The following is a 20,768-nucleotide window of genomic DNA, read 5'->3' as shown; positions in this document are numbered from 1 at the left end:
GGAAATGATATGTTTACACTGATGCCTGTTTATTCATAAAAAGCAGAAGATGGTAAATAACATTAATCGCAATGGTTAGCCTATGCAAATTATTAGGAATACATTTAGCCTAATTGGTAATAAATATTATGTGGGGGAAAATCGGGATCCTATTCAGGCTTTTGTTTGTCAATTCCAGATTAAATATAGGTCTTCACGTGTATCAAATCTATAGGCAATTGTGGGCTAAATCAATGACAGACAGCTTAAATGTTCAGGCTTCATCATGATCTGTGATCAAAACAGGCTGGGGTGTTTTCGGTTCCGTTTAGTCTAAGAATATGAGTAAGAACGCAATTGCACTGAAATGAATAGCCTGATTCAATGGGATTCTCCTGAATAATATATGTCATTATTTGTTAAACTGTTTGGTCGATGCATAGGCCCACACCGATTCTAACTTTTTGGTATTTTGCGTTAGGCATAGCCCTAAATTGCAAAGCATTTAATAAACCAACCACATTTTCCTGTGATGTTTAGGCTGCGCAAGACCTTCGATAGGCTAGTAGACTATGCTGAAATAATTGTGGAGTTAATCATTGTTATAGCCTAGTTCGCTTTATATAATATGGACCGTTGTTTTTCCTAAACCTAAGCAAACAAGTGGTAGCATATGCTTTTTGCACGTCTCTATAACAAGGCCTATATCCTCACATACCTCCTGTCATGACGTTGCCCTTCTTGGGTACAGCAAGCCCCATCCCCCTCTCCCTGCCTCCTTCAAGTAGGCTGCTGTGGTCAGAGAGGTCGTAAATTCCCAGGGAAGACCCTGCCTCATGGCCACACAGTATAGAGACAGAGTGAAGTGTCATAGAGAACAAAGGAATTTCTTCCACCTCACCGAACTTGAGGTCCGAACAACATTTATGTTCTGGAGAAGGTATAAAAGATCAGTGAAGAATCCAGCTACGAACTGGTCCGTTTGTTACAACTTGGTAAAACTCATGGGATACGGTGCGGCCACATTACCATAACGCTGTTTATATAATAGCCTCAGATATGAGGTTTACATCTAATTGTTGTATAAGATGAATGAGTGAGGATGATACTGTTTGTAAAATTGTGTAATGTGATTTTGGACTGTTTAATGAAGGAAACTCCAATTCCCTTTTGAGTTTAACTAAATCAGAGGACCGCCCATGAGCCCAGTTAGGGTCAGGCATCCTGGGACAGGCCCTTTTCTGCAACTCCTGAATAAAACCCAAACTTTGATAAATTCTCAACAGACCATGTTTTTCTCCATTACGAGAGGACAAAGGTTGCAGACCATTTCTGAATCTTTTAACCATACCACGTGGTTAAACTCTTAGACTATCGATACTGACAGAATAAGAACAAGTCTTTGATATTAATTACTAGTCTGCAGCAAGGAATTCGGTATCATTGAACGTGAAGAATGACAACCGCCGAAACATCCATTCAATAACGAAATTAATGAATGTCACTCTGAACAATCTATCCTAACCACGGCAGAGAGAGAGAGAGAGAGAGAGAGAACGGAAACTAACCAACAGAAACTAACTTTTCAGCAGCGATCAAGATGACACACTGAGCTTAAATATATACACTACTCAAAAAAATAAAGGGAACACTTAAACAACACAATGTAACTCCAAGTTAATCACACTTCTGTGAAATCAAACTGTCCACTTAGGAAGCAACACTGATTGACAATAAATTTCACATGCTGTTGTGCAAATGGAATAGACAACAGGTGGAAATTAGAGGAAATTAGCAAGACACCCCCAATAAAGGAGTGGTTCTGCAGGTGGGGACCACAGACCACTTCTCAGTTCCTATGCTTCCTGGATGATGTTTTGGTCACTTTTGAATGCTGGCGGTGCTTTCACTCTAGTGGTAGCATGAGACGGAGTCTACAACCCACACAAGTGGCTCAGGTAGTGCAGCTCATCCAGGATGGCACATCAATGCGAGCTGTGGCAAGAAGGTTTGCTGTGTCTGTCAGTGTAGTGTCCAGAGCATGGAGGCGCTACCAGGAGACAGGCCAGTACATCAAGAGACGTGGAGGAGGCCGTAGGAGGGCAACAACCCAGCAGCAGGACCGCTACATCCGCCTCTGTGCAAGGAGGAGCACTGCCAGAGCCCTGCAAAATGACCTCCAGCAGGCCACAAATGTGCATGTGTCTGCTCAAACGGTCAGAAACAGACTCCATGAGGGCCCGACGTCCACAGGTGGGGGTTGTGCTTACAGCCCAACACCGTGCAGGACGTTTGGCATTTGCCAGAGAACACCAAAATTGGCAAATTCGCCACTGGCGCCCTGTGCTCTTCACAGATGAAAGCAGGTTCACACTGAGCACGTGACAGACGTGACAGAGTCTGGAGACGCTGCCTGCAACATTCTCCAGCATGACCGGTTTGGCGGTGGGTCAGTCGTGGTGTGGGGTGGCATTTCTTTGGGGGGCCGCACAGCCCTCCATGTGCTCGCCAGAGGTAGCCTAACTGCCATTAGGTACCGAGATGAGATCCTCAGACTCCTTGTGAGACCATATGCTGGTGGGGTTCACCCTGGGTTCCTCCTAATGCAAGACAATGCTAGACCTCATGTGGCTGGAGTGTGTCAGCAGTTCCTGCAAGAGGAAGGCTTTGATGCTATGGACTGGCCCGCCCGTTCCCCATACCTGAATCCAATTGAGCACATCTGGGACATCATGTCATGCTCCATCCACCAACGCCACGTTGCACCACAGACTGTCCAGGAGTTGGCGGATGCTTTAGTCCAGGTCTGGGAGGAGATCCCTCAGGAGACCATCCGCCACCTCATCAGGAGCATGCCCAGGCGTTGTAGGGAGGTCATACAGGCACGTGGAGGCCACACACACTACTGAGCCTCATTTTGACTTGTTTTAAGGACATTACATCAAAGTTGGATCAGCCTGTAGTGTGGTTTTCCACTTTAATTTTGAGTGTGACTGCAAATCCAGACCTCCATGGGTTGATAAATTTGATTTCCATTGATAATTTTTGTGTGATTTTGTTGTCAGCACATTCAACTATGTAAAGAAAAAAGTATTTAATAAGAATATTTAATTAATTCAGATCTAGGATGTGCTATTTTAGTGTTCCCTTTATTTTTTGGAGCAGTGTATATTGATTGCAATTGTTCCCGAATGAGTGAGGGTTCATGTGCAAAGGATTAGCATTTCAATTGTTATAATTATCAACTGTTGTCTTCTCAGTCGACCCCCACTTCCCTTTTGTACAACAAGCCCCCATGCCGGTTTAGCCCACTAGGGCACATTCCCCCATCATTTCTTGTAACCATATTTACATTGTTTGTTTGTTTATGCATTTCTGTGAATTACTTAGTTTGTAAATAAATGATTTAAGACAATTGATGTATGGATGACTCATAGTGAAGACTGGGTTCGTGCAGATAACCAACAATTTACGAAGTTTGGAATGAGACTAACGTGAGGTAAAATAAATAATTCATTCATTCGAAGACTAAGTGATCAGATATAAAATATCTGAAAAGTTATATTAGGAAATTATAACTTTGTAATCTGAATATCTTCCTTGGTGCCCCGACTTCCTAGTTAATTACAGTTACATGATTAATCAGTTTAATCGCGTAATACTAATTACAGAGAATCTTTGATAAAAACTAAGTCTTCAATTTAATGATAGTACAGACAGGACACCCCTCAATTCGAACCCTGCTTTTAACCATAAAACATCTCCACATAAATGTATAGATGAAGGGTTGCATGGTTGTGTCTGTGTCTGTTAATCCGGTAAACTGGGAAGTGGGGGGAAATGAGGTCAAATCATGACATCAATGATTTTCAGGTCAAAACAAAATCAAAATCCCAGTCTGACCTCGTTTTTTTCAGAGTTCCAGGTTGTCTTGAATGCGCTGAAGTCAGAAGTAAGAGATTGCTGACTTCTGAGTTGTTTTGAATTCGCCCCTAGAGACCTAGACTCCCTCCACAATTGAAATGTGCATTTAACCCAACCCCTCTGAATCAGAGCATTGCGGGAGGCTGCCTTAATCGAAATACAAGTATTCAGTCGCCCAGAGAACCAGCTTTGGGATTTGATTTAGCAATCTTTCAGCTACTGGCCCAATGCTCTAACCACTAGGCTACCAAGAAGCCCTTGATTTTCTGTTGATGCAAGAAATAGGCATATCTACACAATAATGGTGGCTGCGATATCAACTAGCCTAATAATTTTTGTATTGAGGTGATAGGCCTATTTTAGCTAAATCGACAAATGAATTTGATGAACTACACAGACACTTAAACTAACACGTAACATGTAACACATGTAGGCGTTTTTAAGACTTTCAGGGTAAGATCATTCATAATATACTTAAACACAAACTGACATGTGGCGTGTCAGTGACATGTTACGCGATGTGAACACCACGTGAACACTACGTCTACATGATGTGTATGTGTCACATGACGTGAACGCGTCGGCAGTTTGATGCCTTAGAATCAAACTTGTCTCCATTGACAGTCCATGTTAATTCATGCCATTAATTTATGACACTAGGAAGACGTTAGGTGACTTGGTGAGAGGTATCAGTAGCTTCACAAAGATTAATTCTGGCATGAATTAAGGAACCACTGTGGTCTGGGCCGGCAGCCTTGCAAGGGTTAACACGTTTAAGTGTCTTACTCACATTAGCCACAAAGAAGGAGGGGGGGCGCAGTCCTTGGTGGCAGGCCGCGTCGGTGGCACTGTATTATCCTCAAAGCGGGCAAAGAACGTGTTTAGTTTGTCTGGAAGCAAGATGTTGGTGTTCATGACGTGGCTGGTTTTCTTTTTGTAGTCTGTGATTTCCTGTAGTCCCTGCCACATAGGTCTTGTGTCTGAGCCATGGAATTGCGACTCCACTTTGTCTTTATACTGTTTATACTGTTCACTTGTTTGATTGCCTTGCGGGGGGAATAACAACACTGTTTGTATTTGGCTATATTCCCAGTCATCTTTCCATGCATCTGAAACTTTACACAATGCTGCACAGGGTGGGAGTTACCATTTCTCTCACTCTATACAGGAGAAAGATCTAAATGTGACAACAAACTGACAATATCACCCTGCAAAAATAATTATTCGCTGTACTACTACTATAAAAGACATTACCAAACAAACTGAGGATACGATTCCATGTTTGCTGATTCTGTCCTGGGCCGCCCATCATGATTAACAAAGGGTTGAAACTAGAGACAGGAGTAGCAGTGGTCATGTCAGTCTGTTGAGATTAAATAAAGCATTACAGATCATGTCAAGAGCATTGTGATGAAGGATTGCCATAGGCTGAATTGAGAGACTGGGCTACATAGTTTAGTCCCAATGTAGAAGATTTATTTTCTTAAAAATTCTAACTTAACAAAAAATACTTGAGTCCTTTTAGCTCCTTGTAGAGCAAAGGCACAAAAATAACAAAAGCAATATTTTCTCAATCCTGACAAACAATATAGTACTGCTGACTAACAAAAGCAATATGTTCTCAAACCTGACAAAGAATGTACTAATGCTGACTAACAAAAACACATGTAGCTTACTGGGTTTAAACCAGTGAAGCATGTTGAAAGAATAACAATTTTAACTTTACCTGACTTCAAAATCATCACCAAATCAAAGTTTATTGGTCACGTACACAGATTTGCAGGTGTTATGGCAGGTGCATGGAAAAGATTGTGTTACTAGCTCCAACAGTGCAGTAGAACGTCTCGCAAATACAATCCAAATACACAATCATGAAAACAATCCAAACAACAAATCAAGAAATAGGAGAAATAAGAACAGGGGGTGTGGTAGTAAGTTTATTAGAACAGGGGGTGTGGTAGTAAGTTTATTAGAACAGGGGTGTGGTAGTAAGTTTATTAGAACAGGGGTGTGGTAGTAAGTTTATTAGAACAGGGGTGTGGTAGTAAGTTTATTAGAACAGGGGGTGTGGTAGTAAGTTTATTAGAACAGGGGTGTGGTAGTAAGTTTATTAGAACAGGGGGTGTGGTAGTAAGTTTATTAGAACAGGGGGTGTGGTAAGTTTATTAGAACAGGGGGTGTGGTAGTAAGTTTATCAGAACAGGGGGTGGGTAGTAAGTTTATTAGAACAGGGGGTGTGGTAGTAAGTTTATCAGAACAGGGGGTGTGGTAGTAAGTTTATTAGAACAGGGGGGGTGGTAGTAAGTTTATTAGAACAGGGGGTGTGGTAGTAAGTTTATTAGAACAGGGGGTGTGGTAGTAAGTTTATTAGAACAGGGGGTGGTAGTAAGTTTATCAGAACAGGGGGTGTGGTAGTAAGTTTATTAGAACAGGGGGTGTGGTAGTAAGTTTATTAGAACAGGGGGTGTGGTAGTAAGTTTATCAGAACAGGGGGTGTGGTAGTAAGTTTATTAGAACAGGGGGTGTGGTAGTAAGTTTATCAGAACAGGGGGGGTAGTAAGTTTATTAGAACAGGGGGGTGGTAGTAAGTTTATTAGAACAGGGGGTGTGGTAGTAAGTTTATTAGAACAGGGGTGTGGTAGTAAGTTTATTAGAACAGGGGGTGTGGTAGTAAGTTTATTAGAACAGGAGGGTGTGGTAGTAAGTTTATTAGAACAGGGGGGTGGTAGTAAGTTTATCAGAACAGGGGGTGTGGTAGTAAGTTTATCAGAACAGGGGGTGTGGTAGTAAGTTTATTAGAACAGGGGGTGTGGTAGTAAGTTTATTAGAACAGGGGGCGTGGTAGTAAGTTTATCAGAACAGGGGGGGGTAGTAAGTTTATTAGAACAGGGGGTGTGGTAGTAAGTTTATTAGAACAGGGGGTGTGGTAGTAAGTTTATTAGAACAGGGGGTGTGGTAGTAAGTTTATTAGAACAGGGGGTGTGGTAGTAAGTTTATTAGAACAGGGGTGTGGTAGTAAGTTTATCAGAACAGGGGGTGTGGTAGTAAGTTTATTAGAACAGGGGGTGTGGTAGTAAGTTTATCAGAACAGGGGGGGGTAGTAAGTTTATTAGAACAGGGGGTGGTAGTAAGTTTATTAGAACAGGGGGTGTGGTAGTAAGTTTATTAGAACAGGGGGTGTGGTAGTAAGTTTATTAGAACAGGGGGTGTGGTAGTAAGTTTATTAGAACAGGAGGGTGTGGTAGTAAGTTTATTAGAACAGGGGGTGGTAGTAAGTTTATCAGAACAGGGGTGTGGTAGTAAGTTTATCAGAACAGGGGGTGTGGTAGTAAGTTTATTAGAACAGGGGGTGTGGTAGTAAGTTTATTAGAACAGGGGTGTGGTAGTAAGTTTATCAGAACAGGGGGGTAGTAAGTTTATTAGAACAGGGGGTGGTAGTAAGTTTATTAGAACAGGGGGTGTGGTAGTAAGTTTATTAGAACAGGGGGTGTGGTAGTAAGTTTATTAGAACAGGGGGTGTGGTAGTAAGTTTATTAGAACAGGAGGGTGTGGTAGTAAGTTTATTAGAACAGGGGGTGGTAGTAAGTTTATCAGAACAGGGGGGTGGTAGTAAGTTTATCAGAACAGGGGGTGTGGTAGTAAGTTTATTAGAACAGGGGTGTGGTGGTAAGTTTATTAGAACAGGGGTGTGGTAGTAAGTTTATCAGAACAGGGGGGTGTGGTAGTAAGTTTATCAGAACAGGGGGGTGTGGTAGTAAGTTTATCAGAACAGGGGGGTGTAGTAGTAAGTTTATCAGAACAGGGGGGTATGGTAGTAAGGCCAATAGCAGTCTACCCTGTCTTTGGCCTCCTCGTATGTGGTGAACTCACAGGTGGGGGAAATTGGTGGCGTTCCTGGCTCACAGAATCTCAGATGGCCTCTCAAATTGTACGTATCGAAGTTCAACATCTGAGAGGAACAGAATTTTTCATCATCTTAATTGATAACTAGACTTTTGATTGCTGATTGTAAAGTCTTGCTGCTTTGGCAACATTGTTGTACCTTTAAAAGTTATACCAACAAAGCAGTTGTCTTAAAACCTATCCTGGAGAGATACAGGGTGTGCAGGGTTTTGTTCCAGGCACCACTTACACACAGATTACACTTCTAAAGGTCTTGATAATTAGTTGCTTAATTGAATCAGGTGTGTTAGAGTTGGGCTAGAACTAAATCCTTTATACCCTGTTACTTTCCGGTACAAACATTGTTGATCCAATCAATAGAGTTGATGTGAAATCTAACCTGTGAACCGTCCATGTGGAACGCTACAGCAATGTTGTCCCAAACGTAGAACTGGTGTTTCTGTGGATCAGGGATCAGGTGGGCTACATGCTGGTTCTGGTAGGGCTTTGGCACCAGTTTGAAGCTGTGGAAAGGAAGTAAAAGTGTGAGTCAATTCAAATTGTAATTAAAGCATCCCATGCTATAATTGAGAGTGATTTTTGTACCTATTATTGCTACGTTACATCTAAAGTAACTGACATATTTAGCATTGCATGGAAATGTTTTGAGTCTGCACATTGTTTACATTGATCTGTGAATTATACCAGGGGCGCAATTTGGTTTTAGAAGTGGGGGGGGATAACCGCTCTAAGGCTTCCACATTGTCCTAAAGCCCACCGGTGCCACGTTTTGTATCACAGTGCAATGATAAAACTGGGGGGAACAAAGATCCAATTTCAGAATGTGGAGGGGTCATGTCCCCCCCCCCCGTCCCCCCCCCCCGTCCCCAGTCAAAGTTGTGCCCACTCTAACCTGTGTGTCTCACACATGGCCTCGGGTCTCCAAATGATTTGTCCATCTCTGTAAGCGCAGACTCCATCGTCATTGTCCTGGAGGAGAGGGTACTTCTCAAAGAGGTCGTTGTTGAAGTGACTGTGGACTAGCACTGAGTACATCACCTCCTGTTTGTACAGGACTGTCTCATACACACGCAGGATTGGCTCGTGTCCAACGCATAGCTAAAAAAAAGACAAACACCTTCAATATCATTAAATTACATGCTCTTGTTTCTTTAAATTATTTGACCACAAATTCTCACATGGTCTCGATATGTACCCAGCAGTCCTGTATGTTTATTCTACAGATGTTTTAACAGTTCCATTAACAAGACTTCAGTACCTGTTCCCGGTATCTCTTAAGCAGCTCCTCCAGGGGGAAGGTGAAGCGGTAGGAGCCCAGCCGAGAGGTGTCCAGGAAGGCAGGTGAGGTGGCGAACCTCTGCAGGAAGGATTTCTGCTCCCTGGCCTGCTCCTCTGTCCTGTCAGGGTACCTGGTCTGGAGCAGACGTTGTTCAGCCGAGGCCATCTCCTCTGCTCCCAAAGACAAGCTCCACCACAGCAGGTCCAAACCCTCTGGCCCCTCTTCTGGGTCCTCTGGCCCCTCTTCTCGGTCCCTAGCACAGAACCCCCCTTCGCTTTCGACGGCTATGCCAAATAACCCGCCTTCATTCGTGTCGTGTCTGAGCTGGGAAACCCAGAACTCTGGCCTTGGGTATTCTGGGATGTTGTCTTTGAAGAGGTACTTGTTGTGAATGCCCTGAGCTTTCAGTCTCTGTCCTAGGTACGGCAGTTTCAAGTGCTCGGTCTGGACAGCAAACTCCTGGTGTCCTCTGTGGTTATGGCGCACAACCACGTCCATGTTCTGCTCTCACTTCAGCGTTGTCTGAGGAAAATTTGGAAGAAAAGTTTAAAATACCAAAAAGGCAAACATTTTTCACCAACATACAGTAACACAGAGTGATGTGGGATGTTTGGAATGTATTGGAGAAAGAAGAAGTGTCAGTCTGCGTTTACTCAGTCAGCAATTTAATATGTAGGCTACCATAAAAATGTACTGTACAACCTAAAGGTTAAAGAGGTGAACCATTGCCCACAGGGTTGCTGGTTCAAATCCCATGCCTGTTGAGATTAGGAATGTGGGACAGCAAAAGCTCTGGACCAGAGCTAGTCTGTCAGTAAACTAAGAGCTCAAAATACTTTGAGAATTTACAGCTTGAGCACATGTTGAAAAGTTGGTCAGCACTCTAGCAACATCTTTACTTAGGTGACCAATGAAAGAATATTGAAGCCAGTCACGTGCTGCCGACCCTCCCATCATAAAAAACACCAACATTATTCGACTTAAAGTAACTGTCCAGTGAAAATAGACAGTTATACCCAAATAATGTTGACTCATCTTATACTCATATATGGCCAAAGCATATATATAAAAATTACAAAATAACACCTTAAACTTGTATCTCAAACAGACATTTAAAAAAATGCTTGCTTTTTCCTCAGAGTATGATGCCATAGTCCTGAGGAGGATGAGCTGGTCAATCAGTGGTCTACTTGCATGAATATTTTAATTACTGGTGTAGAGGATGTAGAGGAGTGGCCTAACATTATGATAATGTCTATTTAATTGGGTAACTAATGGTGTAATTTAAAATATGTGTTTTCTATATTCCACCATAAGCAGGGCACCATCTATCATTTCAATTGATAGGAAACTTTCTTAGTGAGTAGGGATAAAACATAGGCCTATGTGTCACAATTATAATCTGAAGGTAAGCAAGGGTGCTTTCCAGTTACCAACTACGCTTATGTCTGAGCAGCAGAAGGATTTCGGTCGGCAGTGGCCATTATTCGAGCCACGCTTTTATAATTCAGTTCGAATGGAGAGTGAGGGCGGGGCTAGGTGCTGTGGCTCCTTGCCTGACTGGCTGAAACGTTCTGTGTTCTCGCTCAGCAGGGAAGGAAAGGTCTCGTTTACCCAGCCCTGGGAGGAGAGTCCCTTTCCTTAGGGGATGGTTCCCCAACTGGCGGCCCGCGGGCCAAATCTGGCATGCCAGCAAAATGATTTGGCCCCTACCTAAATAATGAAAAGGTTACATTTTAACTTCATTCATGTGGAGAGAGAATGCAGGATACAGTGAATTAATAAAAAAGTTGGCGGACCATTTTGTGGTGGTGAAACGTAAAGCTGCAACCGCGGCGCAATCAATAGGAGGTGAACAGCGCCTGGTACTGAAAATATAGCTAACTTCTGTGGGAGTTAATGCAATGTAACTAGGTGCAGTTGCTATGCTGAGAAAACAGGACAATAATCACATTAACAGGAAGTAGAAATGATATCATCTAGTGCATTTGTTGCTTCTGGGCAAAACAAACATGCCAATGATTACATTAAAACAATGTACATGAGTACATTAGCTAAGGCCATAATTACATTTGTTACATCGGGACATACTAATGACAGGAGAACGTGGAGGGAGGATGGTAGCAAAATGACCAACATGTGAAACGTGAAGTATGCAATAAATGTATTATTTTTTGTATTACATAAGGGGTCCTGCCACCATTATAATCTAACCTGAAGCAGATGTGGGCGTTACTAGGCGTGAACAAGCAAGAACTCGGACTAAAAGATAATGGTGGTGGAAGGACAAGGGGAGTGATTTCATTTACATATGCTGTGTGTGAGGCTGCAAAGCTATAAAGGCAGAGCTCTGTGCTCAGATAAGTTGGTTGTTCCATGGATCAGCACGGCTTTGCTACTCTGTATTCAAATCTATATTGAATTCACAAGCTCTAGTAAGTCTTGCTATGCAAGTGTAGTACAGCAACATATATAAAAAAGCTACACCAGTTCAACACTAATCTTCATTTTAATTTGACTTTACAAACAACACCAGGGATTAATTGAAGTATATTTCTTCAGAGTCTAGGCCTATATGAAATACTGGCTGAGGTGGGCTATGAGGCTTAACATCATCTTTCACAATGAAAAAATATTTGGCCTAATAGAAGTAGGATTTTTTTACGAGGACTACTTACAATTGCAATTGGACAAAAATGTAGCATCCAACATAAAACCATAATTTAAAGAAAAAAGGCGATGTCTGTAGCTCAATGTCTGTATCTGAATGTCTGTATCCGGATAGACGTGTAATGACAGAACAGAAAATACTGTCAGCTTGAGACCTAAATATCCCTGGATAAGCACTCACAATAATGTTAGTATTTACTAAATACAGTCCTATAGGCCAATAAGTTACTTACTCAATGGGAGATGGATGTGATTTTGATGCGCAGGCAGTCCTCGATTGACTTATATGAAATATTTTTCCTGTCGTGAATCTATATTGCGTTCATAGAGGAAAATGAGGACTCGCAGGTGTAAATCAATCCAAACATTGTTAGCAAATAAAATGCAAGTTTCTTTATTGTGCTGTATTCCTCTGAGCATGCCACCCAAAACGCTACAAGGCCTCCGCACTCCTGAGCACATCCCTGCGAGGGTATCGTTTTCTTAACAAGGGAGGAGAATTCTCCACCTGTGCGGACTGTGAGAGGATCACGTAAAAACACAATGATATCCGTGGGCATGGTGCAGTCTTCAAATCCCAGCCAAATCTGGTGGAGAAATTGTCCCTCAGCTGGTTGATGAAATCTTGAAATCACATCTGTGACAATGCTGGGCATGGTCACTCTCCCTGTCGTTTATTCACTGTGCTGAAGTGCAGTAGCCTTCCAGATTATTAATCCAAATCGAACAACTCAATCTTCCTAGTAAAGGCCTCAAGTTTTTCCACCATGTCTACGACTATTCCCTCTTACTTATAACTGCACCTTTAACCTGTTTAAATGACAGAATATATCAGCTTGCCGTTTAATGCTTCAGTGTTTCTACCTGGGCCTCTGTCTCGGGCGGGAAGGCCACTTTCAAAGTTACATGCTTAGATTCATAATGATCTCTGAGATTTAATTATTTCCAAACAGGGACATTTTCATCTCTCTATACATTCTTCCTTGAAATTTTGATTTTCATTATCCAAATTTCTTTTGATACTTTTTAAGAGCAACATTTTGTCTTGATTTAAAGCTAATGGTTCTGAACGAATGTTGACTTAAAAGATTAGTGTAGCCTACAGTAGAGATAGACAAAAATAACATGGTGATTTTTTATTTGTATGTTATTTGTTGTTGTTTGGTTTGCAGAATACCCCTTTAAGAAACACCACCAATCTGAAAAGACACTTTTCTTATATGTGGGCGAAAAGGGCACCCCTAGACCCCTATCTGTGTGTGCCTGAATAGGGGCCCTTATCCTTCCACAGTGTTACATTGAGCCTAATTAAAAGTGTTTTCCACGCCATCTTGAGCTGTTGTCATCTGATCATAAGTATAAGTAAACACAAAACATTGTGTGGGACCAAACACTTTACTTGCAGGTCAACAGGAATTTATGGAAGTGTTGAAGTCAGTTGCAGGTCAAGTGGTTCTCTCTCGGGCCATGCATAGCTGACCTGGCTAGCATAGATAACGGTCCTCATAATAATATAGCACCATCTGCTCTGGTAGTTTTCCATTGTGAAAGGTTGGTTCTGAGTTCTGTTCTCAGTAAAAACCAGCACAAATCCTCTGTAGGTCAAATATTCCCAATCTCTGAATGGAGGGTGTCCTCTGATCACTTAAAAAATCTACAAAAAACTATTGTTGTCAATATCCTTTTTGACTGAACACTGCACTATATTTCCTTGGATTGATCATTTCCAACAGACCCTAACACTCTGCTGCGTTAAGCCATTGGTTCATTATCCTTTGAGTAGGAGTCACCATATATATGGCTCTATATTGCAGAAAAGACAATGTGTCTAAATATGACAACAAACTAACAGTATCACCCTGAATTAATTATGACCTACTGCACTACTTACTGTAAGATACACATCACCCTGCCAAACAAACTGACTTCCTACATTTACATTTTGAGGATAACATTCCTTGTTTGCCCATCCCATATCACTTAAAACGGTCTGAAACTAGAGAGGATTAGCCGAGGTCATGTCAGTCTGTTGATATTAAATACAACATTAAAGATAATGCAAAGAGCATTGTGATGAAGGATTGCCATAAGCTGAATTGAGAGACTGGGCTGTGTAGTTTAGTTATTATCTAGAAGATGGATTTTCTCCTACATTTTCAAAAGTAAGTACAGTGCACTGGTCGACAATGCGCATTTGACTCAATCCCGGCTGTTGTACTGTCTGGCTTTGACATCAGAGGAGGTATTTTATTAAAATGGCCACTGGTTGATTATCAAGGGGCCCAAGTAGGCTAGGGGGGTGTTATAAGAATTTCCAGGTTAACAAAAGGGAGCGCAGTGGAAGATAAAGTAAATCAACAATCAATCCGGTTTATTTCAAGTTGCAACAGGGAAACACCACCCAGCACAGAAACTTTCTCTGATTGCAGTGGTAGAAAAAGTACTACATTCTCAAGTAAAGCTCCCTTCATAGAAAATGACTCAAGTAAAGCTCCCTTCATAGAAAATGACTCAAGTAAAGCTCCCTTAATAGAAAATGACTCAAGTAAAGCTCCCTTCATAGAAAATGACTCAAGTAAAGCTCCCTTCATAGAAAATGACTCAAGTAAAGCTCCCTTCATAGAAAATGACTCAAGTAAAGCTCCCTTCATAGAAAATGACTCAAGTAAAGCTCCCTTCATAGAAAATGACTCAAGTAAAGCTCCCTTAATAGAAAATGACTCAAGTAAAGCTCCCTTCATAGAAAATGACTCAAGTAAAGCTCCCTTCATAGAAAATTACTCAAGTAAAGCTCCCTTAATAGAAAATGACTCAAGTAAAGCTCCCTTCATAGAAAATGACTCAAGTAAAGCTCCCTTAATAGAAAATGACTCAAGTAAAGCTCCCTTAATAGAAAATGACTCAAGTAAAAGTGAAAGTCACCCAGTAAAATACTACTTGAGTAAAAGTATTTGGTTTTAAATATACTTAAGTAAAAAAAATAATGTAGTTGCTAAAATATAATTAAGTATCAAAAGTTAAAAATTCTATATTAAGCAAACCAGACATCACAATTTTCTAGTTTTTATTTATTTACGGATATCCAGGGTCACACTCCAACACTCAGACATCATTTACAAACAAAGCATTTGTGTTTAGTGAGTGCCAGATCAGAGGCAGTTGGGATGGCGAGTGATGTTCTCTTGATAAGTGTACGAATTACCATTTTATGTCATGATACGCATTCAAAATGTAACGGGTACATTTGGGTTTCAGGGAAAATGTATGGAGTCAAATGTACATCATTTTCTTTAGGAATGTAGTGAAGTAAAAGTAAAAGTAGTCAAAAAATATAAATAGTAAAGCAAAGTACAGATACCCCCAAAAAACTACATTTGTAGTACCTTAAAGTATTTTTACTTAAGTACTTTACACCATTGCTTGATTGATGGTGCTGCTGTCTGCATTAGGGCAAATAAGTCAGGCTGAGTTTCACCAGCCTGTGCGACAGGGTCTAGGAGTGTTTTATACATGGCATGGAACATTAATAATAAAGTACTTACGGTCAAGTTGAAGACTGCTAAACACTGCTAAGCTTTACTTGACGCAGGCTCACTGTTGAAGCAGGACCAGTGTCTTGAAAAGCAGGATCACTGTTGAAGCAGGACCAGTGTCTTGAAAAGCAGGCTCACTGTTGAAGCAGGACCAGTGTCTTGAAAAGCAGGCTCACTGTTGAAGCAGGACCAGTGTCTTGAAAAGCAGGATCACTGTTGAAGCAGGACCAGTGTCTTGAAAAGCAGGATCACTGTTGAAGCAGGACCAGTGTCTTGAAAAGCAGGCTCACTTTGTCTTATTCTTTTCCTGTTCTTTTGTGTTTATTTTTTTCCTCAGCACCACTCTGAACAGCATCAATAGTTAGGCTCAAATTTCCTTTCTTTCAACACTGATCTTTCAGGGGGTTTCCAGTCCGCAAGCTGCAGTAGCCAATCACGTTCAGTATCTACATACCGTTACCGTATTACCCTCACTGGCCAATGACAAGCTCATTTGCATTTCCTTTTGTCTACTTCAAACTTGCAGACGCTTTAACCGACTCCAAAACTATTTCTACACCATGTTTTCAGCTTACAAGGCCTGATGAAGACAATGCACAGTTGTGAATGCTACAGTCATTTTGTGAAAATGTATTATTTGTCTAAAAACATTTTTTTCTCGATGGGTACTCAGACTACTATAGGCTGTAGATATGCCATACCAGATCCAACATATGCTATACCAGCTCACACTGAGGTAATACCAAGACGGCTATTTGGCCTTAGGTACTCAGACAAGGCTTATGAGGTTTCTGTGTTATGCACTATAGCCCGTTACCATATATGTGATTGAATATTATCTGCTGTTGGCTTGTGTGGATGTATGTATGTGTTATGTATGTGTCATAGCTGACTTGAAACATTGTTAACAGTTTCAAGGCCATGGGCCTTTCTCATGATGGAAAAGTAGCATGAAGACAGGAACTGTTCAATGAGTTGGGAGGGGGGCACATTCAGAGCGGGGTGTTGCGAGAACAAGCGGTCTTTTGTTAGATAACAGGAGCCAGGTGCGAGATAACGGCGGGGACCCGCCTGAGCGCCTGCAATAGGCTGAGCAAGTTTAAACCACGCCCAGTCTCTACTGTGATAGGCCAACAGACGGGTTGGAACTGTATCACAGTATAAAGAATACTGTATACATACATCTTGTCAGTTCTCTGTTTTGCCCTGCGAGGTGGGACAGAGAGCCCGTATATACGAAAATTGCATTTACCACTTATTGCTTAGCTAATAAAAAATACATAGTATACAATCGGTGACTCATTGTCATATTTATCCTGATACCAGATTCGAATTGACGCAACTCTAACAGGCTGTAGTAAAGTTGTGAATGCTACACTATTTTTGTGAACATTTTTCGCTTTTTGAAGACAATTTAGAGTTTAGAATGCTTTTTTTGTGAAACGGATTGTGTGTCTGAAAGCATGCATTTTTCTAGCTCTGGGTACTCAGACAAGGCTGGAGATCAGGGTTCATCAACTAGGTTTGGCCTCGAGACAAAATATTTCTGAGCTAATAGTCGGTGGGCCAGAACATAATTATTATATAATATTAGCACAATTAATTGCCCTACACTACAAATTCAATAACAATTTTAACACGTCTGATTAGTACATAATACATACAGTGGCAATAATATAATAATTTCGATCCGATTACGCTCATAAAATCACCATGTCTCTATTAAATAATTATTTTGGTCTATTTCTCTGTGAGTTGATTGCTGGGGGAAAACAGGTCTACATAGACTACTGTAGGCTACATTAATCTCTTTTAAGTCAACATTCGCTCAGAACAATTAGCTTGATAGAAAGATAAATTGTCCTCTTAAAAACTATTAAAAGAAAGAAGGATAATGGAAAGTTTCAGGGAAAAATATACAGAGAGATATGCGTTCATTTTACCACACCAAGCCGGTGTGACTAATTTATTTGCAATGAAAATGTCGCTGTTGTCAAATAATTCAATCTCAGACGTTATTATGAATCCAAGCATGGAACTTTCAAAGTGGCCTTCCCGCCCCAGAAGCCCGACGCAGAAACATTGAAGCATTAACTGCAAGCTAGACACACAGCTTTTTTGGCTGACATATTCTGTCACTTAAAAGGGTTAAATCTGCAGTAAGATGGTGTAAAAACTTGAGGCCTTTACTAGGCACACTGAAGAAACGACAGGGAGAGTGACCAGGCCCAGCATTGCCACAGATGTGACGCAAGATTTCGTCAAGCAGCTGAGGGACAACTTCTCCACCAGATTTGAAGACGACAGCAGACCCAAGGATATCATTGCGTTTTACGTGATCCTATCACAGTCCACCTTGGTGGAGAATTCTCCTCCCTTGCTAAGACGACGATACCCTCGCTGGACGAGGCCGCAATTCAAACTGAGCTGATTGAATTCCAGACAGAACCCGCACGACGCTAGGCCAATTGTGCGTCGCCCCACGGACCTCCCGATCGCGGCAGGTTACGACAGAGCCCGGGGTCTCTGGTGGCACAACTGGCGCTGCAGTACAGCGCCTTTAACCACTGCGCCACCCGGGAGGTCTAAATAAGGTATTTCTGTTTATTTTTAATAAATTAGCTACACTTTCTAAAAACCTGCTTTTGCTTTGTCATTACGGGGTATTGTGTGTAGAGTGATGAGATTTTTTTCTTTATTTAATCAATTTTAGAATAAGGCTCTAGTGTAACAAAATCTGGAAAAAGTAAAGTGGTCGGAATACTTTCCGAATGCACAATATACCGTGTTCTGCATTTTAAACAGTGGGAGGGCAGATACCCTGTACACTGGTGTGGGAGCAATTATTTATGTTTTTTTCCAACTGGTGTTTACCTGGTATTTAATAGGACATTATGTGGTACCAGTGTGTACTACCTGGTGCCAAATGCTGCTTGGTGGTGCATGTTTTCAGTAATCCCAAAGAAACAACTGAGTAATTCCTATGTTATTACTGTGTAATTACTTGTAATTTCTTAGTAAATAGCTGGTCGTTTTGTACCTTAAAATAAAGTGCTAGCCTGGATTTACAAAGACTATATGCCATTTAGCAGACACTTTCATCCAACACTACTTTACAATCACGCGTGGACACATTTTACATATGGGTAGTCTTTGGACTCAAACCCAATACCCTAGCATTACAAGCACCATGCTCTACCATCTGAGCTACAGAGGACCACAACCAGTGTGTTCAACAAAGTGAGGCCCATAGAAGACCCATGAGGAGCTTTGGCTGAAGTTTGTCCGCTCTCCTTCACTGAGAAGATATCCATATGGTTGGATAAAATACATTCAGATCTGACTGTATGCATTAGAAAGTTACCAACAATGATGTATATAAACAATGATGTTATATAACATCATCATGTATATAACATCATCATGTATATAACATCATTGGTTACCACTAGTTGAGTTCTGTACTCCAAACCTCCATTATCCTGAACCACTAGAGGGGGCCATACACTAACTTGCTGGCACCAAAACCCTCCCTGCAGAAAAAGATCAACACAGTTATATGGTAAATTTTTTAACCATTGTCCCCACCCACAAGGTGTATAACCAATAACAATAAATAAGAATAAAAAAGATAATAGATACAAAACAAAAACGTGAAGAACATAAATCAATCAACTCTAATTAGCACATGAGGGACAGTATGCAAATGTGTGTGCATGGACTTTGAAGATGTATTTTTCACATGTGCAGCACATATTATTGGTTTTACAGTCCTTTGGGTGGCAGAATTGGCATCTCCTCTTGCCTGCCCCAGCTGCAGCCTCAGGTGGATCAGGACAAGGATCAGAACAAGATTCAGCCCCCTGAACAGCTTTCACAAGCGCTTTAGAGGCTGCTGTCTTTTTGAATGTGTAGGGTTACAAGTGCCTTTCCGAGCTGCTCCAGGAACACCCTCCTCTTGTTCCGCTTATCAGGCATCCAGGTAGGGTTGATCTTGTTCCATATCACGAAGGCATTGTATGAGGACACATCAATGATGTTATGGAAGATGACCAGGGGCCAGCGGGCAGTCATCCTCCTGCAGCTGTAAGTTCCATTCACCTTGTCCAGGTCGTCTATGTCTCCTTTGTTGTGGTTGTAGTCCAAGATGATGGCTGGCTTCCTGTCCTCCCGATCACTGATCTCAGCCGTTTTGTGCAGTGTGCTCAGAAGGACCACATTCTTGTTGCTGTTTGGGATGTAAGAAACTAGAGTTGTGGTGGGGGTGAAGACAAACTTTGATGAGAAGTCCTCTCTCACCTTTGTTGCGAGGAGTGCAGGGGGGAGCTTAGGCTTGTTCTTTCTAACTGTGCCAATCACGGTGATCTTCCTCTTCAGGAGCTGCTGGCTGAGCTCATAAGAGGTGAAGAAATTGTCACACGTGACATTGTGTCCTCTCAGTCCATCTGTCACATCTAGCACAACCCACATCTCCTGGTTCTTCTCCGGGCCTCCACTGGTCGGCTTCCCTGTGTAGACTTGCATCTTCCAAGCGTAGCTGGATGTGCATCACAGGCCACCCATATCTTGAGGCCATACTTTGCTGGCATGCTGGGCATATACTGCCGGAAAGGACAGCGACCTTTTGACAAAAGAGATTACTATCAGTAATTAGTATCAGTGTCACAGAAAACAATCACATAAATCAATGATATTACAGCAATACATAATAAAATGAACAGTGAAAATCACTTCCATTACAGAGATGAAAATAAAATGTACATCTGAAGGGAACCAATTGCTCATTCACTGTTACTTCAGGCCCAGGGTTGTAGAGGTATGGCAGACGCTCCACCCACTTCTCCCAGACCTCTCTTATGGCTCCACCCATTTCTCCCAGACCTCTCTTATGGCCGCCAGTTTGTCTGTTACACGTCTTGCAGGTCTTGACTTACGGTTATCAAATCGTAGCATTCTTGAGAAAGTGTGAAAGACTTTCAGTGGCATTGTGGCATGGAAAATCGCCCTCCACTCTCTGCATCCCAGAGACTACATGTAGCCTCGCCTTGGGACTTATACACACCTGCTAAGATTAGCAGCCCTATGTAGACATGCAGGTCAATCTCATCCATCTTTTTCCAGTTGTCTCCATATTTACGGAAACTCTCCAAATTTGTAATATCCAGGATGATTTTTCAATGGCTGGTGTAATGAACATGTAGAATGTTGAGGCGATGTCCTGGGCAACTGTATGTATTGTGGGCAATGAGGTCATCCTTATGACATTTTGTGTTGCCATCCTGCCCTGGTTGTCATATGGTGACAAGGACCATGTTATTTTGCTGTTATTTGACAAAAATGTCTCTCTTTCAGCTTGGGGGATTTCTTCTTCATCTGAAGACGATGCATCGTGCTCTGGGTTGTATTCTTCTTCAGATACCTCCTCCTCTTCTAAATCATTGTTCTCTTGTTCCTCCTGGACATCTGAAAAAATCTGATAT

The 20,768-nt window shown here is 41.7% G+C and overlaps 2 protein-coding genes across 2 annotated transcripts; both read right to left on the bottom strand.

The window, feature by feature from the left end:
- Positions 1-7,564: 7,564 nt before the first annotated feature.
- On the bottom strand, positions 7,565-15,694 carry LOC115121229 (uncharacterized). Its single transcript, XM_029650280.2, has 5 exons — positions 15,298-15,694; positions 9,065-9,607; positions 8,699-8,904; positions 8,186-8,309; positions 7,565-7,852 (listed from the first exon to the last, which is right to left on the bottom strand). Exons 2-5 carry the CDS (start codon positions 9,581-9,583, stop codon positions 7,697-7,699), a joined length of 1,005 nt encoding a protein of 334 aa, XP_029506140.1. The 5' UTR covers positions 9,584-9,607; positions 15,298-15,694; the 3' UTR covers positions 7,565-7,696.
- Positions 15,695-18,969: 3,275 nt separating this feature from the next.
- LOC135574967 (piggyBac transposable element-derived protein 4-like) lies at positions 18,970-19,852 on the bottom strand. Its single transcript, XM_065027094.1, has one exon. It carries the CDS (start codon positions 19,810-19,812, stop codon positions 19,174-19,176), a length of 639 nt encoding a protein of 212 aa, XP_064883166.1. The 5' UTR covers positions 19,813-19,852; the 3' UTR covers positions 18,970-19,173.
- Positions 19,853-20,768: the final 916 nt, after the last annotated feature.

The sequence above is a fragment of the Oncorhynchus nerka genome, linkage group LG14 (genome assembly GCF_034236695.1).
Source record: "Oncorhynchus nerka isolate Pitt River linkage group LG14, Oner_Uvic_2.0, whole genome shotgun sequence".
NCBI classification, from domain to species: Eukaryota; Metazoa; Chordata; class Actinopteri; order Salmoniformes; family Salmonidae; genus Oncorhynchus; species Oncorhynchus nerka.
The sequence above is the reverse complement of the archived record's forward strand: the minus strand, read 5'-3'. Positions and strand labels throughout refer to the sequence as shown.

What these genes read in the sequence shown, in the direction of transcription:
- LOC115121229 (XM_029650280.2), bottom strand. Translation starts at nt 9,583, where the DNA reads ATGGACGTGGTTGTGCGCCATAACCACAGAGGACACCAGGAGTTTGCT. An exon ending in TTAAGAGATACCGGGAACAG is followed by an intron (nt 8,905 to 9,064) that starts GTACTGAAGTCT and finishes TCTTTTTTTTAG; the next exon opens with CTATGCGTTGGACACGAGCC. An exon ending in GCCATGTGTGAGACACACAG is followed by an intron (nt 8,310 to 8,698) that starts GTTAGAGTGGGC and finishes TCCTTTCCACAG; the next exon opens with CTTCAAACTGGTGCCAAAGC.
- LOC135574967 (XM_065027094.1), bottom strand. Translation starts at nt 19,812, where the DNA reads ATGCAAGTCTACACAGGGAAGCCGACCAGTGGAGGCCCGGAGAAGAAC.